At 44.7% G+C, this 24,819-nt stretch overlaps 1 protein-coding gene across 4 annotated transcripts in view; it reads left to right on the top strand.

Annotated features, from left to right (window-relative positions):
* KIAA0319L (KIAA0319 like) overlaps positions 1 to 6,209 on the top strand; it is a 108,608-nt gene extending 102,399 nt beyond the window's left edge. For all 4 annotated transcript variants that reach the window (XM_060089470.1, XM_060089469.1, XM_060089471.1 and 1 more), the window contains one exon: positions 4,935 to 6,209. In XM_060089470.1, the coding sequence (XP_059945453.1) occupies positions 4,935 to 5,122 (188 nt within the window). In that variant the 3' untranslated portion in view covers positions 5,123 to 6,209. The remainder of the gene's footprint in view (positions 1 to 4,934) is intronic.
* Positions 6,210 to 24,819: the final 18,610 nt, after the last annotated feature.

Below are 24,819 nucleotides of genomic sequence, written 5' to 3'. Positions count from 1 at the left end.
AAAGACATTGCTCTTGTGTAGTTTATGTCGGGCCGACATTAGACAAACAAATTCACAAATATACAAAATGTAATAACAGAAGGTCTTTATAAAGAATAACACTTAAGCTGAGACCCAAGGGACGACGAGAAGGAGAGGAAGGCACATGAAGACTCTGGGAAATAGGATTGCAGGCAAAGCTGGTGAAGGGCCGGCTGCTGGAATGAGAAGAGGGGATTTGAAGAAGGCATGGTGAGCACGGGGTGAGTGGCACAAGACCAGACAGGTGAGCAGGGACCTTGCTGTGGGTTGCGTCTAAGAGCAACGGGGAGCCATGGGTAGTTTTTTTAAGGAGGTGCACAGTACAGTTAGATTTACATTTTAAAAAGACAACTGTGGCTGCTCTGTGAAGGAATTGGAGAGGCAAAGTGGGTGAGAGATTAGATAGAATGCCCTTATGGTGGAGAGATGATGAGATGGAGAGAGGCAGATGGGTTCCAGATACATTTGGGGGGAAGGCTTGCTGAGGTTCATGATATGCTTTCCAAGGGGGGCTGAGAGAAAAGGAAAAGTAAAGGATGGTGCCCAAGCATCTTCTTTGAGCATCTGTAGATTGGGTGGTTTTATTAGATGCAAAAGACTGCAGAAGAAGCACTGGAAAAGATCATTTGGTTTAGAACAGTTATGAATGGGGTTGAGGAAATGAGGCTGGAGGATGAAATTATGGGGTGTTTTGAACATCAGCCTAAGGAGTTAAGCATTTATTCTGATGGTGATGAGACGTGACATCTTGAAAATGCTGGCATAGTAAAATTAGCCTAGTGACAACATTTCATTCATTGAAGAGATGACAGGTGGAGGCCAGCAAGGAGATTCTTGGGACGGTCCGAGGAGGGATGATGATGGCTCAGACAGCTTGGTTATCAGTGGGATGGAGGGACGGGAAAGGTCCAGGCTGCCTTCCGACATGAGAGACAGGGACTGATAGCCCTGACCACAGAATTAGGACAGTCAGTGCAGTTTGGGTAAGAGAAGACGAATTAAATTGAACTCAGCAGAGCAGGACTGGATAGGAGTCTTCTGTATGCTGGTGACGGTCGGCTCCGCAAAAGTAGATCACATCCCTTCTGGGGAGAGTGTCGAGGGACAAAAGAAGAGTCCAGGGCTAAGGAGCTGAGGTGAGGGAGGAGGGGTGTCACCAGGGAGCAGTCAGTGTGCTTGCTGCTGCGGAAGAGAAGGGTGAGAATTGGTGATGACGGCGGTGACCACAGTGGCGAAGTTTCTGGTCACCTAAAGAACTGGAGTAGATGGTGAGTGAGAGGTGGCGGAAGTCAAAGTGCAGTTTATTTAGGAAGTGCGCAGGTGGTGGGAAAACGGAGGCCCTAAGTATCTAAAAGTCCTTTTAGAAGTTGAGCAACAGTAAGTGGAGATTCAGGACGGGGTGGACGGGGTTCAGGAGCAGCTTGCAGGCAGAGACACAGGAGACAGAGGGGAGGGTCCTGGGCAGGGAGGGAGGAGGGGGTAAGGGACTTAGATGCCTCTTTTGAGGCAGGCGGGAGGGAAAAGCTGGGTGACGGCAGGATGGGAAGGCAGACTTGTGGGGAAAGGGAGGGAGCGGGGGGGGGGCTGCAGGTGGCCAGCTGCTCCCAGGTAACCAAGATGAGACTAGATGAGGGTCAGCAGGCCCTTCGGTGTGCGGTGTCCACACGAAGCGGTGAGAGTCGCCTTGCGTCTGGTGTGGGTCTGACCAGGCCAGAAGTCCCGGCTGTTGTTCTGGGCTCTGCAGTGGATTCTTGGGTGCAGCCCAGAGCAGAGTCACTAGTAGGGTGAGGAGAATGGGATTCAGGACCAAACTGTACCAGGTCTGGAACTGAAGAAGTTCAGCCGGAAGAAGAGTGAGTTTAGTGGAGCGTGACGTGTGTGGAAGTGAGCCGAGGTGGATGCCGCTGGGAGGAGGAGGAACTGGAAGTGGCGTGCGCCCCCCTGAGCGAGCTCAGAGCCACTGGCACCGCAGACCAGCAGGCGGAGCGGGACGCATGCCCACCCTCAGGAGACGTGGTTTACATTCAGCAGCTGTGGTTTTTGCTTTGGTTTGGTTTTGCTATTCTATTGACTTTTTTTCAAGACTTTCTATTGAAGTCTATTAGATTGAACCATATAAGATTACTGATAATTGATTTTTGACCTATAAAAATAGCAGTTTTCTGTGATTCAGTCTAATGTGTACAGAAAATCATAAGCACATTTCATAAGTGAATGTACCCATGTAATCAGCCCCCCAGAGGCGCCCCCTTTGTGCTTCTTTCCAGTCACTGCCTGCCTCCCCCCAATTTACTTCTAATATCTTGGAGTGGTTTATATAAATGGAATCATTGGGCTTGGCGCCTGTCCCTCAACATCACATTTAGGACGTCCATCCGTGGTGTTAGGTGGAGCAGCCGTTCGTTCATTCCCCTTGCCGTGTAATTTCCTTTGTAGGAATGTATTTATTTGTCGGGTAGACCGTTGATGGGCAGTTGAGTGCTTTCCATTTGGGGCTGTGATGGGGAGCGCTGCTGTCAGCGTTCTTGCCCATGTCCTTGGGTGGACATGTGTATGGATTTCTGTTAGGTACAGACCTAGGAATGGGATTGCTGAGTCAGAGGAGATGTACATGTTCAGCACCCACTGATATAACCAGCTTCCTAGATTGTATTGCTTAGTGGATGAATCCCACTCAGTTCTTCAAGCAGAGCGGGAGCTAGAGGTAGGAGGGCCCGGGTGAGTGCTGTGTACTTTGGAGCCAGCAACACGTCCCCTCTCAGGCTCCTGTCCTCCACACCTATGGCCCAGAAGGGCTTTAGGGAACAAGGGAAGCTTCAAGTGCTTGGATGCTGGAGGAGAAAGCCCCCAAAGGGTATTTCATCTATAGGGGCAAAACAGAGGTTTTGAGAACGTTGACGCTCCCCTGGTCTTGACGCTTCTTATGTTGCCACTGTCCCCTACCACATTGGAAAAGCCTGGGAAGCTGGTGGTCTTCTCTGGCCCTGCTGCTCTGCCGTCCTGAGAATCAGTGCGAGTTGTGGCTGTCCACAGTCATGTCCCAGAACTGTGCCCCTGAGGTAGACAAGCTGGGCCCCAGAGCACACTGCACAGACGACCAGCACACGGGCAAGGTCTGTGGGGCTGTGGTTCCCGAGTGACAGGTGCAGTCAGAGTCTAGATGCCCTCATCGTTCACAGCCTGAAGTCATGTCTGGCCAGGAAAGGGCACAATGCCTGAGAATCATCCCAGGACCTTCTTTCAGTGTTTATTGGGGATCTGGATGGGACCAGGGGGAGGGAGAGTGATTGTTGGAGGATAAGGGTTCAAACACAGCTCACCTGACTGGTCACCTTTTTAAAAAAAAATTAATTAATTAATTAATTAATTAATTATTCTGGGCTGTGCTGGGTCTTCGTTGCTGCGTGCAGGCTTTTCTCTGGTTGCAGTGAACGAGGGCTACTCTTCGTTGTGGAGCACGGGCTCTAGGGGCACGGGATTCAGTAGTTGTGGCTCGGGGGCTGTAGAGCGCAGACTCAGTAGTTGTGGCTCACGGGCTTAGTTGCTCCACGGCATGTGGGATCTCCCCAGACCAGGGCTCGAACCCATGTCCCTTGCATTGGCAGGAGGATTCTTAACCACTGTGCCACCAGGGAAGCCCTGTTCCCCTTTTTAAGAAAGGAGGTGGGTTAGGTCCTGGGCCTGGGCAATGCCAGGCCCAGAACGCTGCCAAGCTGGGTTCTTGATGTTGGCAATTCCCACTTGTAGTTCTGCTGTCTCCACCTACCTTTTGCTTACTCTGGAGTAGCATTTGTACCAGCCAGAGGGCAGCCATCTTGCTGTTGGATGGGATCTGCCCTAAAGCTATTACCAGTCCTCGTGGTATGGTCTGGCCTCTGCAGCCATAAGGATGAGTAGTGAAGGTAACTACAGTGACTTATAGAATCTCAGGCATCTTGGGACTTCCCTGGTGGCACAGTGGGTAAGAATCCACCTGCCAATGCAGGGGACACGGGTTCGAGCCCTGGTCCGGGAAGATCCCACATGCCACGGAGCAACTAAGCCCGTGTGCCACAACTACTGAGCCCATGAGCCACAACTACTGAATCCTGCGTGCCTAGAGCCCGTGCTCCGTAACAAGAGAAGCCACCGCAATGAGAAGCCCGTGCACCGCTACAAAGAGTAGCCCCCGCTCACTGCAACTAGAGGAAGCCCGTACACAGCAATGAAGACCCAGCACAGCCAAAAATAAATATAAAAAAATAAATAAATTTATAAAAAAAAAAATCTCAGGCATCTTTTCTGACCTCAGGTGCTTCTTATGGGTCCTCGTTTGTGTGTTCTGACCAGCTGACGGCTTGGGACAGTCCCCGCTTCAGTCAGGCTGTGCAGCAGAGGCCTCTCCGGGCCACATGCCTGCTCTCCCACCCCTTGTACCCTCTCAGCAAAGCCAGAGTAAACGTCTGCGTAGAATGAAATTGTGTCCTCACTCAGTGTCAGCACCTCTGGCAGGCACTTTACATCCAACTGAGCCAGGGTACAGTGACAAAGCTCATTCTCTAGAGCCTAAGTTCTTGTTCCTTGTATTTCCTGCACCCCACAGAACTCCACCCTCTGCATAAAGGGAGATAAAACATTCTACATTTAAAAGAGAAAGAAAAGAGAATGTCGTTGGGTGGCCCTAACCAAAGCTAATAGATGCTGAAAATAAAGAATCCCCATTGGATCCTGATGAGTCGCTCTCTGAGGCTTCCCTGATGGAGCGTTCCATCTAGCCGGGGCTGGGAGGACTTGGGAAGCCTCCTTTTCAGGAGAGGGGACCGTGACTGTCCCTGTCCCTCTGCTCCTCTGCAGGCTGGGAGGAGGGTGCAGGGTGTGGCTCAAGGAAGAGAAGATTTGTGCTGCTGACACTGGGTCCCTTGACTCCCTTGCAGGCGTCAGACACAAAGGCCCGGTGCTGAGCAGCAGCCTGATGCACTCGGAGTCGGAGCTGGACAGTGACGACGCCATCTTCACATGGCCAGACCGAGAGAAGGGCAAGCTCCTGCATGGTCAGAACGGCTCCGTGCCCAACGGGCAGGCCCCGCTTAAGGCCAGGAGCCCACGGGAGGAGATCTTGTAGCCACCTGGTCTGTCTCCTCAGGTTAGGGGTTGGCAGTGCTAGGGTGCAGAGCATTGCCAGGCTGGTTCTCATACCTCCCATGTCTGAGGGCAGCTGTTCTCCCAGCGTCTGCTGGTCACTCCACCCTAATACCCTCAACTAGAGCTGATGGTACTTGAATCCAGAGACATTCTCCGGGAACCCCTGAATGAAGCTGTGAATGAAGAGGTTTTCTCTTTAAACCCGTCTGGTAGGTCCCACAAAATGTCCTCACCTCAGGGCCTCCTTTTTTGGAACCCCTCCTCTGTTCCGAGGATGGACACTGCCAGCTCCTGGCCTCCTCTCCAGCTCTTTGTTGGCAGGGTTGCTGCTTCTGGGGCATCTGCACAGCGAGGCCTGGCTGTGTCCTTCACCCCTGGGTACAGAAACAAGCACCACCAGCCCCCTGGCTCCAAAAGCCTGCCTGCAGGCACGTTCTTTGTTCTCGTCTTTGGGGCAGAGTGCGCCCTCTTGCTAGGCCCAGAGGAAGTGGTGCCCCCTCCTTATCACTGCTGCTGGGCTGGGGGAGGGCTGGCTGTTTGAGGAATGCAGAGGGGCCCCTCTGGCTGCTGGGCTGTTGTGTCAGAGTAGTCAGGCTGGACACAGACTGCCACCCCTCTTCCTCCTGACCACCCTGGCTGCTTCAGGGATCAGGCCACCACTCCCTGTGCCCAGAGGAGAGAGCGACAAACAGACTGGAATGTTATGGAATGAGAGTGCACGTGTGTGACTTTCCCACAGCGGTCTCCTCTGTGTCCGTCTGTCTGAGTGTCTTCTTTCTGTGTCCCTTGCATATGTGTGTGTGTGTGTGTTAGAGTGGGTGTGTGTGCATCAACTCCTCCTAGGGCTCTTGGCTACTCATAAGGCAACCTTGACCTGGAAAGACTTTCAGCTTCATGGAACAGAGACTTCCTGAATCCCTCCGGCCCTGTCACTGGCTCCTCAGCCATGGTTTCTGGGTGTTGAGGAATGGGAGCTTTGGGGGAGTGGCTTTTTAAAAAGAAACTTACAGTTTATACTACTGCTCTACAGTCTGTTGTGAGATGATTAAACATGCGATTTAATTGTACGTGTGCCTGCTGGGTGTGCTGCTTTGTGCTCCATTGCTGGCCTGTACCATGGGTCCAGGCACCTGTATGTCCCTGTGACATAATGGCCTCTGGCAGGGAAGTCATGGGCCTGGCGTCAGCATGTGTGGTGCTGGGACCCTACCTCAGTGGCTGCTGATGGAGGAGTCACCACCCTGGCCCCTGCTAGCCAGCTGCTCCTTGTGGCTTTTAGGGAGGGGAGTTTTCTGTTCTTCCTTCGACCTTTTGTGAACACAAAATTGATGCATACACACACAAACACCACCCCCCCCTCTCACCCCTACCCTTACCCTGTGGACAAGCTGGGGATACAGCGTGTCCCAGTGCCCAGGTTGGCCTTTAGGGGCCCTGCCCTTCTCTTTTGGGTTTCCAAGGCAGTAGGGCTTGGCCCCGTGCCCCCAGAACACTGTGCAGTGTTGGAGGAACAGCTTGCTGAGCTTGTGGGATAGAAGGAGGGCTGCTGTTCGGTCTTGGACTCCCAGGAAAGGGAGGGGAGAGAGGGACCGTGGAACTCATGCCCTGCGCACAAACCAGCTGAGGGTGGGCGGTATTGGTTCTGTTTCTACAGGAACAGAAACGAGGCATACGAGAAGTAACTCAGTCCACACACCGTAAATGACGGAATTAGAACTCAGGCCCAGCAGAGCCTGTGCGTGGTCTGGATCAAAATCACCTTTAAAAATGGGTTGCTGGGGGCCTCCCTGGTGGCGCAGTGGTTGAGAGTCCGCCTGCCGATGCAGGGGATATGGGTTCGTGCCCCGGTCTGGGAGGATCCCATATGCCGCGGAGCGGCTGGGCCCGTGAGCCATGGCCGCTGGGCCTGCGCATCCGGAGCCTGTGCTCCGCAACGGGAGAGGCCACAACAGTGAGAGGCCCACATAACGCAAAAAGGAAAAAAAAAAAAAAAAATGGGTTGCTGGGCCCCACCACTGTGTTTCTGATTGAGTAGGACTGGGACGAAACACGAGAATGTGCCTTTCTGGTAAGTTCCCAGAGATGCTCTTCTGCTGGTCTGGGGACCACACTTTGAGAACTGCTGGTCTAGAAGTGCACGTTCAGTGTGTCTTGAATAGGGGGCAGCAGCTGACCCGTCCTGAGCAGGAAGCCCAGAGGAGTGGGAGCTTGGATCTGCCCGGGGCGTGCTGGGGGCCAGGGCTGCGTGTGTCCTCGGGTGTGTAGGCCAGGCTGCCCAAGAGCAGCTGGTGGGCAGGCGATCAGGACTTAGTGAGGTTGGTGTATTGGAAGAACTTCGGAGGATCCATGAAGGAGCTACAGGACTTGATAACTTACTGGCTTTGTAGGTTTTTTCTGTGTTCTTTGTGCCTCATTCCTATATCTTATCTTAGCCACAGCTCACTGAAGGATATATTTTTATCTCAGTCTCAGATGAATAAAATAATTTTTCATCCCCTACTCCTCCCACCAAAGAAGGGACAAAACCCAGAAACCAGTGCTGCTTTCCTGGCTTGGGGTCTTGCATCGAGAAGACTGCCATGTCCCTATTCTTGCCTGACTCATGAAAGAGCCAGAAATCCTTGGGCTTGCTTACGGAGAGCTAGGCTACTTCCATATAACCCTGTTACCCCAAAGGAACCCTTCTGACATAATCCTGAATTTCAGGAGCCTGGGAGCCCCTGCCTTGACCAAACCTAGGTAAACACTCCTCCACCCTCAAAGGCCTCCATCTTTCATTTTCTAGAATGGCCAGAGGGAAGGCCAATAGAGGGCATCCTTGCTTTTTTTTTTTTTTTTTTTTTTTTTTTGCGGTACGCGGGCCTCTCACTGTTGTGGCCTCTCCCGTTGCAGAGCACAGGCTCTGGATGCGCAGGCTCAGTGGCCATGGCTCACGGGCCCAGCCGCTCCGCGGCACGTGGGATCCTCCTGGACCGGGGCACGAACCCGTGTCCCCTGCATCGGCAGGTGGACTCCCAACCACTGCGCCACGAGGGAAGCCCATCCTTGCATTTCTTGAAGCCCACAGGTACTATGTGTGGAGAGAAGACTTAGTCACCAGGAAGCAACACTCAAAGAAAACCCCTCGGGCCGAAAGGCTGCAGCATTGGCCTTCCTTCTGAGGGAGCAAAGGTGGGGGAGACTCTGAATCTTGTTCTTCCAGCTTCCCTTTGGCCTATCTGATCAGTGAAAGGAGCGGGCACAGGTGGTCACACACACTGAGAGTTGTTCTCTGAAAACAAACAGGTATGGAAAGAAGGTGCGTGTAGTCAGGAGCCATGAGCCCCTGGGGAGGAGGGTTTGAGGAGCATGGATCAGGCCCTTGACTCCTTTGTGGAATTTGTGTTGAGCTTTAAAGGCCCCTATTTAGTCTCTGGTCAAACCCAGGCCACCAGGCTTCTGTGGTGGTGCAGTGGTTAAGAATCTGCCTGCCAATGCCGGGGACACAGGTTCGAGCCCCAGTCCGGGAAGATCCCACATGCCGCGGAACAACTAAGCCCGTGAGCCACAACTACTGAAGCCTGTGCACCTAGAGCCCGTGAGCCACAACAAGAGAAGCCACCGCAATGAGAAGCCTGCGCGCCGCAACGAAGAGTAGCCCCCGCTCACCACAACTAGAGAAAGCCCACACGTAGCAACGAAGACCCAACGCAGCCTAAATAAATAAATTAATTAATTAAAACCCCCAAAAAGCCCCAGGCCCCCATTATGACCCCTTTCACCTACGTAACCTCCAGTTTGTGGTTGGTGCTGGTGGTGCCTACTTAATATCCAGGATTTCCAGTGCCAGGGCTGGGGCTGTCCACTCTCGTGCCTCCCCACAAAGGCCCAGGTGGGGTGTGTGCCTCTGTGTCCAAGTGCTGCCGAACAGGTAAACTCCCCCACCCCAGGGGCCTGAGTTGCTGAGGTTTGACATTGGAGGGTATTGATCAGGCTTTTTTGGTCACAAGGAAGAAAACTAAAGTTACCTTTCATGGGAAGGCCAGCCTTCTGTCCAGTTCTCAGTGCAGATACAAAACGCTGGCTGGCAGGTTATTGCCGTGCCCTAGTCTCACCTTCTGAGCTACGCTCTAGGTCCCGGTTCCCCCCTTCTAACTAATCACGTTCTTGTGTATCGACATCAGTGGTTCTCACACTGGCTGCACATTAGAATCACCTGTGCAACTTTTTTTTTTTTTTGCGGTATGCGGGCCTCTCACTGCTGTGGCCTCCCCCGTTGCGGAGCACAGGCTCCGGACGCGCAGGCTCAGCGGCCATGGCCCACGGGCCCAGCCGCTCCGCGGCACATGGGATCCTCCCAGACCGGGGCACGAACCCGTATCCCCTGCATCGGCAGGCGGACTCTCAACCACTTGCGCCACCAGGGAGGCCCCTGTGCAACTTTTAAAACATACTGATGCCTGGAACCCACACCCCATAGGTTATTGTGATTTAACTGATCTTTTATTAATTCCTCAGAATATTTGTGCACCCATACCATACCCTTGACAAGGGGGAAAATGGCCCTTAGCAGCTCAGTTCCAAAAGACTTGCAAACCAGCTGGATTTGGAGACAAAGAGGGTAAGTACCCAGACACCCAGTTCCTCTTAACCACCTCAGGGAGAAGCCCTTGAAGTTGGGTGTGGCCGAGATCAGCTGCTTGCCAAACCAGAGTCCTTTTCTGGGACACAACTCACTTCATCTCCAGCCTTCTGCACAATATGGGCAGAAGAGAGGTGTTCCATCTTCAGCCCTGACCCATTAGAAACTTCTCTGTCACGCCCCCCTCCTCCATCTGCTGGCCAGATGCAGGGGAGCACTCGGGGGACTCTGAGGCCATGGGAGAGACATGCATGGTGGAGGGAGCCCGGTTCCTAAACCACCATCTAGAAGAGAGCTGCTCTACCAGAATGGTCGTTGGATTGTGATGAGAGAAATGAACTTTATTGTACTAGCCAATGCATTTTTTTTTAAAAAGTAGGGGGCTTCCCTGGCGGTCCAGTGGTTAAGACTCTGCACTCCCAACACAAGGGGCATGGGTTCGATCCCTGGTCAGGGAACTAAGATCCCACATGACGTGCGGCGTAGCCAAAAAACAAAAAAACTAATGGCTGGTGTTAAGATTGTGGGCCCAGGCTCTCCTTTGACAGGCCTCCCTGGGCCCAAGTAAGCTAGCAGGGTTGACAAAGATGCCTCAGCCCAGGGCTCTGTGACAGCCACGTGGGCTGCCGGAGGGGCAGCTGGAGAACTAAGGCATCCCACAGTCTTGGCCATACAGTTCTAGGTCACATGCCCTTTGTTTTCTGAAGAGCAAACAGTAATAACTCAGATCCTCCCTTAGGATAAGGGCATACATGCTTAGGGATCCTCAGGGGTCTGATTACCTGTAGCGTGTGGTTTGGGAATTTGAGGGCTTAGAGAGGAATAATCAGCAGCAATCTGAAACTTAAACTAGATCTGTGTGTGTGGGAACTTCCAATCTGTTGACAGGCGATATCTCAATTGTTACTATATCTTGTAGCCCAGAAAACTGAAGATTTTCAAACAAACACCCATTTCTATGATTAAAAAATAATAATAATAATAAAATTAGAAAAGCTTAAAGGAAGAGCCAGGACAAATCCAGTGCAAAAAGTGTTTAATTCAAACTTTGTGCTGTGAACGACTACAGCATTTTAGTATTGAACTGGAAATATGGCTACGTGGAGGAAAGTCATTGTTGTTGTAATCTGCAGGTAACCACACACACCCTGAGTCTCTGAAGGAGTCCAGTGCCCTTAAGAAAAACAATGTCCGTATACACTTGGAGTCAGACCTCGGCTCCCAGTTTGAACTGTAGAGCCCAAAATGGGGAATTGAATCATGGGAATATCTGAGTCACATGCTTTTTCTTGGCATTTATTAGTTGGCTAAATAAATTGAAGCAGATAAAGTGCCATCCCCTTAGAGCAGTTTAAGCTTTCCCCCAGGCAATGCCCTCCAGCCTTCAAGTAGACTAGATTCAAGTAGGCTGCCTCCTAGCAGCCTAGAATCTCTCTCTAAAACCCGGGGCTACATCTGGGGCTACAGTGACTCATGTGCCTGTACACTCTATACAGCACTCAACCTCCTGCCTCCTACTTGCTTACAAGTTCATGAGGCTGTGGAGCCACCTTGTGTTTTATAACACTCTTCTGATTCTGATGGGTTACATGGAGACAAAACATGTCTCAAACACCTGTGCCTCGGACGAGGGTTCCTGTCATGCTGCCCGTAATCTGCACGTGCTCATCAGTGATTGATGCCAACAACAGGCAGCTCTGGAGAAAGCACAGACACCACTCTATCCCTACCTTTGCTCAAAAATCCCAAGCTATCGCTATCAAAAGCATGAAGTGCTTTTAAACATGGTACTCTTTGGATCTATTAAATGCCATATTGTTTTTTTGTTTTGTTGTTTATTTATTTATTTATTTTTGGCTGTGTTGGGTCTTTGTTGCCGCCTGCAGGCTTTCTTTAGTTGCGGTGAGCAGGGACTACTCTTCATTGCGGTGCATGGGCTTCTCATTGCAGTGGCTTCTCTTGTGGAGCACGGGCTTGAGGCACCTGGGCTTCAGTAGTTGTGACATGTGGGCTCAGTAGTTGTGGCTCGCGGGTTCTAGAGCACAGGCTCAGTAGTTGTGGCACACGGGCTTAGTTGGTCCGTGGCATGTGGGATCTTCCCGGACTGGGGCTCAAACCCGTGTCCCCTGCCTTGGCAGGTGGATTCTTAACCACTGAGCCACCAGGGAAGCCCCAAAATGCCATATTCTTGTTTGGAAAAGCAGTGTCAACTTCAGCATTCCCAAAGTGCCCATGTCATCTTACGGTGGCTGGCATGCACTTGAAAGCATGCCCAGGATGAACACAGAGCCTAGCACAGACTGACCAAGCCAGGGATGCAGAAGACGTGGCTTCTCAAAACACGCCAGCTGAAGAGGGAAGAGGATCTGGTCACCGCTGAGCTGACACTCCAAGGGAACCTGGCCGAATAAGCTCCCAGGTAATGCTACTTGAGGGGGAGAATAAAAAGACGGAATTAAAACACTAAACAATGAATGCCATTTAAGATAGAGGTAGGGTGGTAATTGAAATGAAAGTAATCTAAGGTCCTTTCATAGAAGGACAGTAAAAATGCTGATTAACTTTAGAGTTGTGACAAGTCAGGTGTTCATGTTATAAATATTGAGTAAGCCACTAAAAATTCAGAACTAGAATACCTAAACCAGAAGAGGAAAGAAAAAATTAAAATACTTCAGTCAACCAAACGGAAAGCAGGAATAGAGGTAAAACTGCAGCATTAAAAATTTGATCACTTAATAGGCAGAAGCTGTCAGACTGGATATTAAAACAACCACCACTACCACCTCCAAACAGAAGTTAACAGATGGGATATACCTGTAAAACTATATTCACAAGAGACACCTAAAATGTAGCATACAGAGATTGAAAATAAAAGGACAGCAAAGATATACTGGGGGTTTTGGTTCCTATTAAGACAATGAAGTAGCATAGGCTACTGGCTCCCTTCCTCAAAAATTAACCCTAGGAAAGCAATACACCTTAGGAAATAGCATAAATCTGAGGAGCCACCACCAAAAACCAAGCCGACAAGAAATCTCCCCCAATCCTGTTAAGAACCCCTAGGACACTGAAGGTCATCAGAAACTGTAAGGGCAGGTAGGACATCAGTGTGTTGTTTACTCTTGCTGAACATGAGACACACAGCCAAGTCTCTGGTGTTAGAGGGACACTACCGAGTCAGCCCAAAAGCTCTGCTGGGGCGAAAAGAGGGGGTGGGCTAGGCAGCTGCTCTTGGGATTAAAACCTTTCCCCCCTCCAAAGCCCCAGGGCTGGTAGATGACAATTAGGAATTGCTGCTTCTTCCTAAGGCTCTGAAAGTAAATCTTTGAGCAGTTACTGGTAGAGTGGTTGACAGTGACTGTGAGGTACCCAGAGGCCATTACCTTTCCCTTCTTAATTGAAAGGGACAGCATAGAGCATGGCCTTGACCTTTCACCAATAAATACTACCAGACAGAAGAGCTAATGCTCTGGAGGGACATGAGCTCACAGGCCAAAATAACCAGAATACAACCCCTGGCCCCCAAAGACAGCAAACTAAACATATACTCGCTAACCAAGAATTGAAAATAAAGCAAAATAAAAATACAGGAAAATATTAGCAATATGAAGCAGGAACAAGAACCAAATGAAAATATTAAGTATGAAAAATATAATGGATGGTATAGAGGGACAGATACAGGTCAAAACCAATTAGTTGGAGCATCATCTCAAGGCCTTTACCAAAACGAAGCAGGAAATGGTCAGAACACACACACACACACACATACACACACACACTCTCTCTCTCTCTCTCTCTCTCTCTCTCTCTCTCTCTCTCTCTCTCTCCAGCAGTAGAGTAGAAGTGCCAACATCTGACTAAATGGGAGTCCAAAAAGACGAGAAAAAAGGAGGAAATATTTGAAGAAATAATGAGCAAAGGTTGATCAGAATGAAAGAAAGATGAAGGAACTCATGGATGATTAAGGAAAACATACAACCAGAAACACTGCAGTAAGAGATTTAAGACCACCTAAGAAAATGAAAAATTCTGAAAGCTCCCAGAGAGAAATAGCAGATCAATTACAAAGGAGCAAGAATCAGATTGACATCAGGTTTCCTAACAGTATCCTTAGATGAAAGAAGACAAAGGAATCACGTTTTCAAAATGCTGAAGGAAAAGAATTTTGAACTCAAAGTTCATATCAAAACAAACCCATTTAAACATGAAAGTAGAATAAAAAGTATTCTCAGGGATACAAAGCTTCAGAATTTTTTCACAATAGATCCACCTAAAATATACTTAGAAGTGGTTAAATATGAAAAATAAATTTAGACATGGGAAGACATATAGGAAGTAAGGGTGAGCAAATAAATACTTTGGCAAAGTTTGTACAGATGGTCCCCAACTTACGATGGTTTAAGATTTTTCAACTTCATGATGGTGCGAAAGTGATACAGATTCAGTAGAAACCATCTTTTGAATTTTAATCATTTCCTGAGCTAGCAGTATGTGGAAGGACACCTTCTCGTGATGCTGGGCAGTGGCAGCGGCCACAGCTCCCAGTCAGCCACACGATCACAAGGGTAAAAAACCGACACAACTATTTTGTATCCATACAACCCATCTGTTTTTCACTTTCAGTACAATATTCAATAAATTACATGAGATATTCAACACTTTATTATAGAATAGGCTTTGTGTTAAGATGGTATTGCCCAATTAATGTTAATGCAGGCTAATTTAAGTGTTCTGGGCACCTTTAAGGTAGGCTAGTCTAAGCTATGATGTTCAGGTTAGGTGTGTTAAATGCATTTTTAAAAATTAATTTATTGGCTGCGTTGGGTCCTCATTGCTGCAAGCGGGCTTTCTCTAGTTGAGGTGAGCGGGGGCTACTCTTTGTTGTGGTGCATGGTCTTCTCATTGTGGTGGCTTCTCTTGTGGAGCACGGGCTCTAGGCGCATAGGCTTCAGTTGTAGCACACAGGCTCAGTAGTTGTGGCTCGCAGGCTCTAGAGTGCAGGCTCAGTAGTTGTGGTGCACAGGCTTAGCTGCTCCGTGGCATGTGGGATCTTCCCAGACCAGGGCTCGAACCCGTGTCCCCTGCATTGGCAGGTGGATTCCTAACCACTGCGCCACCAGGGAAGTCCCATTAAACGCATTTTTAACTTACAGTATTTTCAACTTATGATGGGTTTATTGGGACATAACACCATTGTAAGTTGAGGAAGATCTGTAGTCTGAAACAGCTAGAAGGAAAGGAGAGGAAGTGGGGAGGAGAGAAGAGGAAGGGGGAAGAGAAGAGAGGAAGGGGAAAGAGAAGAGAGGAAGGGGAAGGAAAGGAAAATGATGAAGTATATTAACAATCCAGAGCCAAAATTCTAAAAAATATCAACATGGTAGGGTTGGGAAGACCAAAATCTTACTAGGAAGAAGATTTAGATGACAGTTAAAGAAACCAATAGGGGTAAACAAGCATGTTTAGTATTAACATCAATAAAAAAGTAGAATGTATTACTTTTAAACAGGTAGAAGAAAATTTTCCATTGCTACTCAGTGGAAAGCAAGGGGGAAAAAAGTACACTAAGTAGAAATTGTGAAATAACAGCAGAAATATGGTTTAACAGTAGTGGTTAAAATGAATGTAAATATCTTAAACTTAACTAAGACAGACTCACCCCTTCTTTTCCATCTTCACTTGCCCTCCCTGAATGGACATTAGTGTTTGAGGAAGTAAATGCATGTAAAGGGAGTAACCGGTGGGCCTGGAGCCCACGGAAGCCCACTGGTGAAGGGGAATGGGGGGTGCACAGTGAAGCAGACCAGCAACAGGGCAAGTGAGACAGTAGGTGACTGGAATAGGAGCCTGATTATGTTGTGCAAATACATTAACTGACCGAGAAAATAATGATATATATTGAGGATAATGGGAGACAGATTTCTCAGTGTTTAAGAAAGGATTTATGAACGTGGAAAGGGAGAAGGCTTTCTCCCGAGGTATTGAACTCAAGAAGAAATGGTATGAACTCACAGGTTCATATATATGACAGACAGATGATAGATCGATAGATAGATCGATCGATAGATGATAGATAGGCAGATAGACGGTAGAGTTGTATATAGTTATATAAACATGTGAACATATTTGCTTATGGACTGAGTCTATCCACTGACAGGGCATAGGAACAATTTTATCTTAGTAGCAACAAGCATAATATTGCTCAGGCATTAGGGCTTCATGGCTGAGTCTAAGACTGGGGAAGGGAAAGTACAAAATAATGCTGGAACATCTGGTTTTGAGTAACTAAATGCTGAAAAAATAATGGGGACATGTCAGAAGGACGAAGAAGCCAGCCAGAAGGGGCTTCCATTAATTAAATCTAGGGCAATTTGAGTATCAAAATAAATAGGTATTGAATTATAACCTAATAAATGAAATAGGAATCTATGACTCTATACTGATATACATGAAGGTATAAAAAATTTAAAAGACCCAATATGAATTCTTTTTGAAAAACCCAGCAATTTAGGGCAAAAATGATGGGAAAAAAAAGAATAAACGGGAAAAAAACAAGAAAAAAGAGGAAAAACAGTAATAAAATCAGAGATGGAAAAGAGAAGACTGACAAAACCAAATGATGGTTCTTTAAAAAGATTTTTAAGATAGATAAGATGGGGGGCTTCCCTGGTGGCACAGTGGTTGAGAGTCTGCCTGCCGATGCAGGGGACACAGGTTTGTGCCCCGGTCCGGGAGGATCCCACATGCCGCGGAGCGGCTGGGCCCGTGAGCCATGGCCGCTGAGCCTGCGTGTCTGGAGCCTGTGCTCCGCAGTGGGAGAGGCCACAAGTGAGAGGCCCGCGTACCGCAAAAAGAAAAAAAAAGAAGATAGATAAGACTGATCAAAAAGCAACAAATAACACACAAGGGAATCCCCATAAGGTTATCAGCTGATTTCTCAGCAGAAACCCTGCAGGCTAGAAGGGAGTGGCACGATATATTTAAAGTGATGAAATGGAAAAACCTACAACCAAGAATACTCTACCCAGCAAGGCTTGCATTCAGATTCAATGGAGAAATCAAAAGCTTTACAGACAAGCAAATGCTAAGAGAATTCAGCACAACCAAACCAGCTTTACAACAAATGCTAAAGGAACGTCTCTAAGCAGGAAAGAGACCAGCAACTTAAAACAACCTTCTATATGTATAGACTGCTATATCAAAACCTCATGGGAACAGCAAACCAAAAATCTACAAGAGATACACACACACAAAAGAAAAAGCAATCCAAACACAACACCAAAGATGATAGTCATTCAAATCACAAAGGAAACAAAAGAGGAAGACCTACAAAAACAAATGGAAAACAATTAAGAAAATGTCAATGGGAACATACATATTGATAATTACCTTAAATGTAAATGGATTAAATGCTCCAACCAAAAGACACAGACTGGCTGAATAGGTACAAAAACAAGACCCATATATATGCTGTCTACAAGAGACCCACATACAGACTGAAAGTGAGGGAATGGAAAAAGGTATTCCATGCAAATGGAAACCAAAAGAAAGCTGGAGTAGCAATACTCAGACAAAATAGATTAAAATAAAGACTGTTACAAGAGACAAGGAAGGACACTACATAATGATCAAGGGATCAATCCAAGAAGATACAACAATTGTAAATATATATGCACCCAACAAAGGAGCACCTCAATATATAAGCCAAACACTAACAGCCACAAGAGGGGAAACTGACAGTAACACAATAATAGTGGGGGACTTTAACACCCCACTTATACCAGTGGACAGATCATATGGACAGAAAATGAATAAGGAAACACAGGCCTTAAATGACACATTAGACCCATGGACTTAATATTTACAGAACATTCCATCTGAAAGCGGCAGAATACACTTTCTTCTCAAATGCACATTGGAACATTCTCCAGGATACATCACATATGGGGCCACAAATCAAGCCTTGGTAAATTTAAGAAAACTGAAATCATATCAAGCATCTTTTCCAACCACAATGCTATGAGATTAGAAATAAATTACAGGGAAAAAAACCCTGTAAAAAACACAAACACATGGAGACTAAACAATATGTTATTAAACAACCAATGGATCATCGAAGAAGTCAAAGAGGAAATCAAAAAATACCAAGAGACAAATGACAATGAAAACACGATCAAAAACCTGTGGGGGGACTTCCCTGGGGGGGTCCAGTGGCTTAACACTCTGCGCTCCCAACTCAGGGGGCCTGGGTTCGATCCCTGCTCAGGGAACTAGATCCTGAATGCTGCAACTAAAGATCTCACATGCCACAACTGAAACATCCCACATGCCACAACTTAAAAAAAAAGAAAAAGAAAAAGAAAAAAAGATCCTGCATGCAGCAACAAATATCTCGCACACAGCGACGAAGACCCTGCATGCTACAAGTAAGATCCAGCGCAGCCAAATAAATATTAAAAAAAAAAAAAAGTATGGGACGCAGCAAAAGCAGTTCTAAGAGGGAAGTTTATAGCAATACAATCTTCAAGAAGCAAGAAAAGTCTCAAATAAGCAACCTAACCTTACACCTAAAGCAATTAGAGAAAGAAGAAAAAAAAAAGCCTCAAAGTTAGTAGAAGGCAAGAAATCATAAAGATCAGAGCAGAAATAAATAAACTAAAGATGAAGATAACAATAGAAAAGATCAATGAAATGAAAAGCTAGTTCTTTAAAAAGATAAACAAAATTGATAAACTTTTAGCCAGAATCATCAAGAAAAAAAGGAGAGGGCTCAAATCAATAAAATCAGAACTGAAAAAGGAGAAGTTATAACTGGCACCACAGAAATATAAAGGATGATAAGAGACTACTATAAGCAACGATATACCAATATAATGGACAACCTAGAAGAAATGGACAAATTCTTAGAAAGGTACAATCTTCCAAGACTGAAACAGGAAGAAATAGAAAATATGAACAGACCCATAACGAGTAGTGAAATTGAAACTGTAATTTAAAAAACTTCCAACAAACCAAAGTCCAGGAGCAGATGGCTTCACAGGCGAATTCTATAAAACATTTAGAGAAGATCTAACACCCATCCTTCTCAAACTCTTCCAAAAATTGCAGAGGAAGAAACACTCCCAAGCTCATTCTATGAGGCCACCATCACCTGGATACCAAAACCAGACAGATAGCACAAAAAAGAAAGTTACAGGCCAATATAACTGATGAACATAAACGCAAAAATACTCAACAAAATACAAGCAAGACAAATCCAACAACACATTAAAAGATCATACACCCTGATCAAGTGGGATTTATCCCAGGAACGCAAGGATTCTTCAATATATGCAAATCAAACAACTTGATACACCATGTTAACAAATTAAAAAATAAAAACCATATGATCATCTCAACAGATGCAGAAAAAGCTTTTGACAAAATTCAACACTGATTTATGAAAAAATTCTCCAGAAACTGGGCATAGAGGGAACCTACCTCAACATAATAAAGGCCATATATGACAAACCATTCTCAATGGTGAAAAACTGAAAGCATTTCCTCTAAGATCAGGAACAAGACAAAGATGTCCCACTCAGCACTCTTATTCAACATAGTTTTGGAAGTCCTAGCCATGGCAATCAGAGAAGAAAAAGAAATATAAGGAATCCAAATTGGAAAAGAAGAAGTAAAACTGTCAATGTTTGCAGATGACATGATACTATACATAGAAAATCCTAAAGATGCCACCAGAAAACTACTGGAGCTCACAATGAATTTGGTAAAGTTGCAGGATACAAAATTAATGCACAGAAATCTCCTGCATTCCTATATACTAACGACAAAAGATCAGAAAGAGAAATTAAGGAAACAATCCTATTTACCATCGCAACAAAAAGATTAAAATACCTAGGAATAAACCTACCTCAGGAGGCAAAACACCTATACTCAGAAAACTCTAAAACACTGATGAAAGAAATCAAAGATGACACAAACAGATGGAGCAATATACCATTTTCTTGGATTGGAAGAATCAGTATTATCAAAATACTATAATACCCAAAGCAATCTACAGATTCAATGCAATCGCTATCAAATTACCAACAGCATTTTTCATAGAATTAGAACAAAAGCCTTTACAATTTATATGGAAACATAGAAGACCCCGAATAGCCAAAGCAATTTTGAGAAACAGAGCTGGAGGAATCAGGCTCCCTGACTTCAGACTATACTACAAAGTTACAGTAATCAAAATAGTATGATACTGGCACAAAATCAGAAATATAGATCAGTGGAACAGGATAGAAAGTCCAGAGATAAACCCACATACCTATGGTCAACTAATCCATGACAAAGGAGGCAAGGATATATAATGGAGAAAAGACAGCCTGTTCAGTAAGTGGTGCTGGGAAAACTGGACAGCTACATGTAAAAAAATGAAATTAGAATACTCCCTAACACCATACACTGAAATAAACACAAAATGGGTCAAAGACCTAAATGTAAGGCCGGACACTATAAAACTCTTAGAGGGGGCTTCCCTGGTGGTGCAGTGGTTGAGAGTCCGCCTGCCGATGCAGGGGACACAGATTCGTGCCCTGGTCCGGGAGGATCCCACATGATGCGGAGCAGCTGGGCCCGTGAGCCATGGCCGCTGAGCCTCCGCGTCCGGAGCCCGTGCTCTGCAATGGGAGAGGCCACAACAGTGAGAGGCCTGCGTACCGCAAAAAAAAAAAAAAAAAAAAAAAAAAAAAAAACACCTCTTAGAGGAAAACATAGGCAGAACACTCTCTGACAAAGCAAGATCTTTTTTGATCCACCTCCTAGAGTAATGAAAATAAAAACAAAAATAAACAAATGGGGCCTAATGAAATGTAAAAGCTTTTGCACAGGAAAGGAAACCATAAACAAGACAAAAAGACAACCCACAGAATGGGAAAAAACATTTGCCATAAAGCTACTGACAAGGGATTAATCTCCAAAGTATACAAAGAGCTCATGCAGCTCAATAACAAAAAGACAAAAAACCCAATCAAAAAATGGGCAGAAGATCTAAATAGACATTTCTCCAAAGAAGACATACAGATGGTTAAAAAGCAAATGAAAAGATGCTCAACATCACTAATTATTAGAGAAATGCAAATCAAAACTACAGTGAGGTATCACCTCACACTGGTCAGAGTGGGCATCATAAAATAATCTACAAACGATAAATGCTGGAGAGGGTGTGAAGAAAAGGGAACCCTTTTACACTGTTGGTGGGAATGTAAATTGGTACAGCCACTATGGAGAAAAGTATGGAGGTTCCTTAAAAAACTAAAAATAGAGCTAACATATGATCCAGCAATCCCACTCCTGGGCATATACCTAGAGAAAACTGTAATTCGAAAAATACATGCACCCCAATGTTCATTGCAGCACTATTTACAATAGCCAGGACATGAAAGCAACCTAGATGTCCACCGACAGATGAATGGATAAAGAAGATGTGGTACATATATATGATGGAATATTACTCAGCCATAAAAAAGAATGAAATAATGCCATCTGCAGCAACATGGATGGACCTGGAGATTGTTATAATGAGTGAAATAAGTCAGACAAAGACAAATACCATATGATATCGCTTACCTACGAAATCTTTAAAAATGGTACAAATGAACTTATTTACAAAACAGAAAGAGAGCCACAGATGTAGAAACAATCTTATGGTTACCGGGGGGGAAGGTGGGGAGGGATAAATTGGGAGATTGGGATTGACATATACACACTACTATATATAAAACAGATAATAAGGACCTACCGTATAGTACAGGGAACTCTACTCAATACTCTGTGATGACCTATATGGGAAAGAATCTAAAAAAGAGTGGATATATGTATATGTTTAACTGATTCACTTTGCTATACAGCAGAAACTAACAGAACATTGTAAATCAACTACACTCCAATAAAAATTTAAAAAGAAAGAAGAAAAAAAGAAAAAAGACTGATCAGGAAAAAGAAAATGCAAACAAAACAGAAGAACAAAAAGTACAGAATGGAATAAGGAATTATGAACCATATGCTAATAAACCTGAACATACAGATGAAACTGAGAAAATTACAGAGAAACATAAAAAATCCAAATTGACATCAAAAACTTAAATAAACCAATGAGCATTACATAAACCAAAATGGCAAAGAGATGCCCTTAGAGGAATTTTGAAAAATAAACTGAATTAAAAGTTTTATAGTTTGACTACACTTTCAGGAATATAAGTTTTATATAAATTGTTCCACAAAATGGAAAAAGAATAAAATTTGCTTACTTCTTTTTCTAACAATGATTCCAAAATCAGATGAGAATTCAAGGGAAGAAAATTTTTCACTTTTGATTATAGATGTAAGAACAAAACAAAAACTAAGTAAGGTATTAGCAAGCCAAATCTAACAGTATATATATATATATATTAACAAAGGTGTATCCAAGGGATGCAAGAACCATTCAATGTACTTCACAACATTAACAAAGAAAAGTAAGATGACTATGTATAAAAATCCAAAAAAAAAAGAGCATTTGGTAAGTTTAACACATTTATAATTTAAAGAAAAACTGATGGCAAACTAGGAAGGTAATATCCTTAACTTGGTAAAAATTATATATCTAATCCAATAGTATATATATATATATATATATATATATATATATATATATATATATATTTTTTTTTTTTTTTAAATCACGATTAATTAGTATTTCATCAAGGAATGCAGGGATGGTTCAATATTGGAAAAATCCATCAAGGTATTCTGGCAAATGAATAAGGATAAAAATTATATGGACACACACACAAAAAAGACCACTTAGTAACATTAATCATTTATTTCATGAGAGGAAAGGGGAAATTTCTTAGTAAAAACTATCAACCTTCTTTAACTCGATGTTTAAAATTGCTCTACAGAATGGATATACACAGTTCTACACTTATTCTTGCAATATGTAAGGGTTTTTATGTCCCTACATCACCACCACCACTTGGCATTATCCATTTTTCTAATTTTGGCCAGTCTTAAGGATGTAAAGCGACAGCTCTTTTATAAAATCCCATGATCATATATTTGTTACCCTTTCGGGCTCCTCATCTATGAACTATCATTCTTTGTTCAGTTTTCTTTACAATTCAGCAGTTTTTTGTATATTCGAGGTATAAATCCTTTGGTGGTTTTACACAAGCATCTTCTCTGAGCTTGTCATCTGTTTGTCATCCTTTATTGACAGATATGATTAATCACTAAATACTTTATAGCTTGCATAGCTACTGTGAATAGTATCTTTTCCTTTTAATTACATTATCTAATTGGCTATTGCTCTTGTGGGAAAATGCCTGAAGTTTTTATAAACTTATTTTATAGTTAGCAGCCTTAAACTTATTTTTAATGGTATGTTGTTTCTTTTGGCTTAATTTTTATTTTTGGCCTTGTGGCGTGGCTTGTGGGCTGGCTCTTAAGTTCCCTGATCAGGGATCGAACCCGGGCCCACAGCAGTGAAAGCATGGAGTCCTAACCACTGGACTGCCAGGGAATTCTCTCTCTTGGTTTTTTACAGATGTTCCTGAACATCTGAAAATAATGACTTAAATATAATGAGTTTTACTTCTCACTTGCCAATATTGATAAGCTGTTTCTTTTTCTTTCCTTATAGTCTGGATCAGAACTTCCAGTTCTATATTAAGCAGTAGCATGATACTGGGCATAGTAGGTCTATTAGTTAGGATACTGGTTTGGCTACTTTAGTAGAGGCCAAATAACAATGGCTTCAGTAAGATGGAAGGTTTCTTTCTTTTTTATGTGAAGGTCTGAGGTAGTAGGCAGTTCAGGAGGTAAGTGGCTACTCCATGAGATTAATGTGCTTAAGATACGTTGCCCTTTCCCACATAGACAAAACTGGTTTGCCATGACCACTGACTATGTTTACATTCTGGTGCATGGAAAAGAGGAAATTAGAAGAGGAGGGTGGGCTCTTTCCTTTTAAGGATGTGGCCTGGTTGTTATTTCTTTCTGCTTCCATCCCACTGGTCAAAACCTAGTCACTTGTTTACACCTAGCTGCAAGATACCCTGGAAAATGCAGTCTCTTACCAGGAAGCTACGGGGGTTCTGTAATGAGGAAGAATGAAGATGTATACTGTACAGCTGTCTTCTTCCTATGTGATGGTATATAACCATTACCAGTAAAAGAAATTTCACAGAGTAAGAGTTTCTCCAATTAAAAAAAAAAGATAGGGCTTCCCTGGTGGCACAGTGGTTGAGAGTCTGCCTGCCGATGCAGGGGACAGGGGTTCGTGCCCTGGTCCGGGAAGATCCCACATGCCGCAGAGCGGCTGGGCCCGTGAGCCATGGCCATTGAGCCTGCACATCCGGAGCCTGTGCTCCGCAACGGGAGAGGCCACAACGGTGAGAGGCTCGCGTACCGCAAAAAAAAAAAAAAAAAAAAAAACTATATCACATGCTCTTCTTGTATCCATTGATATACCATGTATTACTTCTTACCTTCTTCAATGCAGTGAAGTGTATCAATGGATTTTTGTAATGTTGATTACAATTCATATGCATATAAGCACGAGTGAAGAACTTACGATTTAGTGTATATAGTATTTAGTTTTTCTAAATATTTGATTCAAATATATAAAACTGATGATGTCAGGTATTATGTTTTGCAAAATCTGAAGCACTGAACTTAGTGAAAATTCAGGCTGTAGTGGGGGGATTATCCCTTATTTAAAATTTTACTATATGCCTAGAATTTTCATATAAGTAAAAAATAGTTGACATTTGAAAACCTGCCATGTGCCAGGGACAAGTTATAAATAGTTATTATTATTCTCACTTCATGAGAAAACTGAAGCACAGAGACGTTAGGTAACTTACCTAAAGCTATACAAACAGTAAGTAGAAAGACTAGGCTCTGAAGCTTCCGATCTTCCCACTCTGTAACAATGCCTCTCAATGATGATAATAAATTACAATGATGACAGACAAGAGGAGTTGGGGATATTATTGCTTAATTCTTTCCTAAAATTTCAACTCAGAACCATA

This window comes from Mesoplodon densirostris, chromosome 2 (assembly GCF_025265405.1).
Source record: "Mesoplodon densirostris isolate mMesDen1 chromosome 2, mMesDen1 primary haplotype, whole genome shotgun sequence".
Taxonomy (NCBI): domain Eukaryota; kingdom Metazoa; phylum Chordata; class Mammalia; order Artiodactyla; family Ziphiidae; genus Mesoplodon; species Mesoplodon densirostris.
Note: the sequence above shows the minus strand (reverse complement) of the source record. Positions and strands in the feature narration are given on the sequence as shown.